This window comes from Aegilops tauschii, chromosome 5, assembly GCF_002575655.3.
Source record: "Aegilops tauschii subsp. strangulata cultivar AL8/78 chromosome 5, Aet v6.0, whole genome shotgun sequence".
In the NCBI taxonomy this organism is placed as follows: Eukaryota; Viridiplantae; Streptophyta; class Magnoliopsida; order Poales; family Poaceae; genus Aegilops; species Aegilops tauschii.
This window is the reverse complement of record NC_053039.3, coordinates 238,249,112-238,253,889: the sequence shown is the minus strand read 5'-3', so window position 1 is coordinate 238,253,889 and position 4,778 is coordinate 238,249,112. Positions and strand designations below refer to the sequence as shown.

The 4,778-nt window shown below is 49.0% G+C and overlaps 1 protein-coding gene across 1 annotated transcript; it reads left to right on the top strand.

The window, feature by feature from the left end:
- Positions 1-552: 552 nt before the first annotated feature.
- Positions 553-3,637, top strand: LOC109782957 (tRNA-uridine aminocarboxypropyltransferase A). Its single transcript, XM_020341588.4, has 2 exons — positions 553-1,426; positions 1,551-3,637. Exon 1 carries the CDS (start codon positions 577-579, stop codon positions 1,354-1,356), a length of 780 nt encoding a protein of 259 aa, XP_020197177.3. The 5' UTR covers positions 553-576; the 3' UTR covers positions 1,357-1,426; positions 1,551-3,637.
- The last annotated feature ends 1,141 nt before the right edge of the window (positions 3,638-4,778 follow it).

The following is a 4,778-nucleotide window of genomic DNA, read 5'->3' as shown; positions in this document are numbered from 1 at the left end:
TCCTAAGAGGCCTAGGCTTCCCAATTCACCCCTTCCTACGGGGTTTGTTAGAGTTCTACGGGATCCAACTCCACAACCTCACCCCGGGGTCTATACGGGATCCAACTCGTCGAGCTCGCGGTGTTCGAACGCTGGCGGCAGCCGGCTCCCATAGTTGAGCCACTTCCGCGCCCCGCTTGCGTGCGGTGTCGCAGATGCGGCGGCGGCGGCGCTCCGCGTCATCCTCACCACTTCCGTAGCCGTCCATGTGTCGGGAAGGGGCGCTAGGGCTTTTTTAGACTCGGCGGCGGCGAGAAATTGGGGCGGAGGGGGAGGGTAATCGCGGTGCAGGCGGATAGGGTTTGACCAGTATCCGAGCGGTGAAACCACATACATATCGATGGAGAGGGTCTTTTTCTGGGCCACGGTAAACTTTTTACGGGCCGGGCCCGGGATACGGAGTCTATTCTGACAAGAAAAACGGGCCAAACTCGTATACTTGCAGAAATTATACGGGTTCGGCCGTTTTACAAGGTCTGCGAGAGAGATGCTCTTATAATATGGACTTTTGTCTTTAGGAAAGAAAAAAGTCACAAAATGGACTTGGACTTCCCACTCTCCTCCGCCTCCGACGACGATGGCGGCGACACAACGACACCACCTGGTCGCGCCATCTGCCACGCCGGCTGCGGGCGCCCGTCCCGCGTCTGCCTCTGCCCGCACATGCCCCGCTCCCCGCTCCACACATCAACCACCGTCGTCGTACTCCACCACCCACACGCCGTCCACCGCAACCCGCTCTCCACCCTCCCCCTCCTCGCCCGCTGCCTCGCCAACCTCCACCTCCTCCCCGGACGCCGCCTCCGCCCCTCCTCCACCCCGCTCATCCCCCCTCCCTCCCCGAACCCCGTCCTCCTCCTCTTCCCCTCGCCCGCCGCCTCCGACCTCGCCTCCTGGTGCCGCTCCACGCCTCCCTCCGCGCGCTCCAACCCCATTCTCCTCATCCTCGATGGCACCTGGAAGCAGGCCAAGGAGATGCACGCCGCCAGCCTCCCGTTTCTCTCCTCGTTCGTCATCCCCGTCTCCCTGCCCGTAGACAGCGGCGTGGACGGGGACAGCATGTTCGAGTCGGAGCTCGTGGTGAAGAAGGAGCCGCATAAGGGGTGCGTGAGCACAATGGAGGCAGTCGCAAGGGCGCTGCGGCTGCTTGAGCCGGAGGGAAGCGGTGCGGAGGTCGAGGAGACGATGGTCAGGGTTCTCAGGGCGATGGTGGCCTTCCAGTCCCAGCATCTGCAGCACCGTGCCATGAAGCCGAGAGTGAAGCTGAGGAAGAAGAAAGATATCAAGAGGGAGGAGGAGATGAAGAGGAATGCCTGATTGTTGTGACTGAATTTCTGCGGATTTGCGTTCCTCTGTTGTTCAGAGGCCATCACTGTCAATCACCAAGGTCTGATCTCCTTTTTTCTAGCACAGTGCTGGTAGTTTATTTACTTAGCTTTGCACTGTTGGTTGTTTTGACCACTGACTAGATGTAAGAAAATTGAAGTGAGTTCGGTTATTTGATTTTGAAGGTTTTGGCACGGAACTTTGCTGCAACAGCATATGCCAAGATGTCTATGCTAGATCGGAGAATGATCCTTTTGTGTGTTCCCCCTAATCCAGGAAGTTTCAATTGTTCCTTAGTTGAAATATCCTGTCTAGTGAATAGAACACCATTAAATTCTCATTGTACTGTCGCCGAAAAAGTATCATTCCACTGAGTAAACTACACAGATTGATGATACCAGCACACTGCATGATCGATATTGGTACTGTTGCTATGAGAAACTAATGGTACCTAAAGAGCATTTACTTATCAAACTGGCTAAGACCAAGCTTGACAATAAAAACACAATGATGTGCCCTGTTCAGTAATTGAGAAACTGTGCTAGAGGCCTGCATTTTTGTCCACTCGGTGCCCATGCCATCTTTACCTCAGAAAGCATGTAATTGTTACCGTAAAATCCAAGTAGATTAACCCTCATGAGTGCACATAAACACCTTCTTCGTAGGCTTAGTGTTCTTTTATGCAATTCACAAATCAGTAGATATCATCAAACCCCATGAGTTTGCTTCATTCGGCTTGCATTAGTATCCAACTTCTATCTCTAGTTCTTGCCCACCTTAAAGGCTTTTTTTTTTGAGATAGCGAACCGCTCCAAGCGGTATAAAGGCTCAAATTTTCACTGCTTGGACTATCTTGTACTTTCTCGAGGACCTTAAATCTCATGGGGATTACGCATGTCACATTTTTGTCCTTCTCTACACGTCCAATACATCACACTTTTTTAATATTTTACGAGAAGGAATTTGATTTCATGGAGACAGACATGAACTAGAACTCAAGAAGGATGATATTTAAGGGCCTACCATGGAAAGGTATCATCTACCCAAAGGCACTTCTGAAGACCAGTGATAACTAAGGAACCTTTTACACTCTACAATGCAAGCTCTCCAAATGGCTTTGAGCGTCAGTGCTAGCATCTGCGGGTTATGGTGGGTAGAGGTGGGTTTTGAAAAGATAAATCTTTCTAGACATAGCAGTTATCTCCATAGGGCTGTGGCTCTGTCCTTGATCCAGACTGCACGCTCTCTCTGATGTCATGGATTGCATCTCTGCATCGTCCGGCATTCACCCTAGCCCCCATGATGTGATCCTGGGAAGTTTTGCTCCTTCCGCCACATTAAGAAATATAAGAGTGAGCCAGTCATATCTGTGGGGTGCTAGCGGTGAATTATGAGGAACTAAGGTAGTAAACATACAGTTGTTTTACTATTATGCGAATCCCATTTGGCTTCTCCATTGAAAAGGGTTAGCTGGTTGCTTTTATTGCCAAGTGTGTCTGCAAATTTGATCATCTGTACATCTGTGAAGCTTTAACATCAGAGGAACTACTGCTGGCTTGGCATGAACTTATTTTATATAGGAAGTGTTCCTTAGATGAGAACTTAGTACGTTGGCCTCCATAAAAATAAAGTAATTATTCAGAGGTTCAGACGAAAATTGCTAATAATAACAAGATAACCACCCTAGTATGTCTGTGTTGTGCAATGTTAAAAGTGATTTTGTTATAGATAGATAATCACATTTTGCAAAAAGAAATATATTAACCAGGTTGGAGAACTTGATCAGCAACAGTAATACACCTTGGTGTCCTGGGCAGCTTGTGCAATGAACTAGGAAACGTTGTTACAGTCTGGAGGGGAAGGCTGGAGACATCTGTGCTACGAATCAAATGTTTGATTTGTTCAGTGAACGGCTGAAAGGTGTCAAAAAGTCCATTCTTGCTGCTAGATTGATCTGGTATTTATGTACTGCTGGAGTCTTAGGGCCTGTAAACACCACCATTTCTTTAGATTTTAAGCCTGTTAGATTGCTCGGCACTGGATTTGTTTGCAATATGATTCACATTGTATTCTCCGAGGCTCCGACCCTCGATGACCTGCGCTTAAGATGAGATGAGCTGCGGCCCATCAGATTCATCATACTTATATGGGAGTAGAGGGATCACATTCTGTAGGCCAAATAGGGACATGGATGCCAGGTAGTAGTGTACTGTATTTCATTTCAGTTGGTTTTAGAGAAAAGGAATTACTCCCAGCTTTATTGTATTACAAAGCTCAGTTCTGTAGCTCCTGTTCTGGTGGCAACACAATTGGAGTCGCCACAGAAACCAAAATTGCACCCTCGGAAGGGGCATCCTATCCTACTGCTTGACTTGCATGTTGCACAGTGCGAAGGCCCAGACTGAGGTCAACGAGCTGGTCTTGGGGAGAACAAACGATGCCTTTTCCACCAAGGAAAATGACAGAACCGCCAGCACCGCCAGCATCGAAGCCCCCAGGACCCGAGAAGACACACTGCTGCTGATGCAGCGCTGCCTACAGGCTACAGCTACCTGCCCTTTTTGCGTCTTGCATCTTCTTGGAATTCGGCAGGGTAGGGCTGGCCTTCAAATTTGTCGTCAGACTCAGGCTCGGTTGACCGAACAATGTTGGGAGTAGCCTTGACTGAGTAAGCTTGACAAAGGAATTGCGGCCGGCAAACTTATAGGAGTACTCAGTTTCAGAACTATGTTGTCTTGTTGGAGATATCTTTTCCAAAAAAAGGCAGAATGCATACATTAAATAAAACCAGAATGTACCAGAACTTCCTTGCAGTGAAGTCATGAAGAAATCAACACAGTTATCCATCGGTGGCGCGTCATGGCCAAAGCTCGTTGTTGTTCTGGGCCTCCGGCTCACCGGAGCAACCTTGTTGAAACTCAGGAAAGTCGTCGATGCAGACAAAAGATGCTGCCAACCGCAAATTGGATGGGACAATGTGGATGGAAAGACGTCGGTGGGTGCGAATTGGATGTCATGATGCAGACAAAAAGACGCACGAATTGGATGGATAGTTATCCTGGAGAAGTCGGTGCCGAGAAGGGCCAAAAGACAATCCTAATCCCGACCCAATAAAGGAGGGGGACACAAACCTCATAAGTTCCTCAAGTGAGCCAGATCTGACTAAGCTTCATCAAGCGAAGATGGAACTAGAGAACGAAAAGACGATGCAATGTCATCCCTCTACATGACATTGTCGTCGTGAACAGACGCTAATCGCGTCAGACCAAGTGCCCATACATCCACTCCATCCTTCGACTCGTTGACACCGAGGAAGGACATCGACATGAGGAAAACCGATGAACCATTATTCTCATTCCACCCCCCGTCCCAACTTCACCAGCGACGGAGAGCTTGAAAACCGTATGTAACAC

What these genes read in the sequence shown, in the direction of transcription:
- LOC109782957 (XM_020341588.4), top strand. Translation starts at nt 577, where the DNA reads ATGGACTTGGACTTCCCACTCTCCTCCGCCTCCGACGACGATGGCGGC.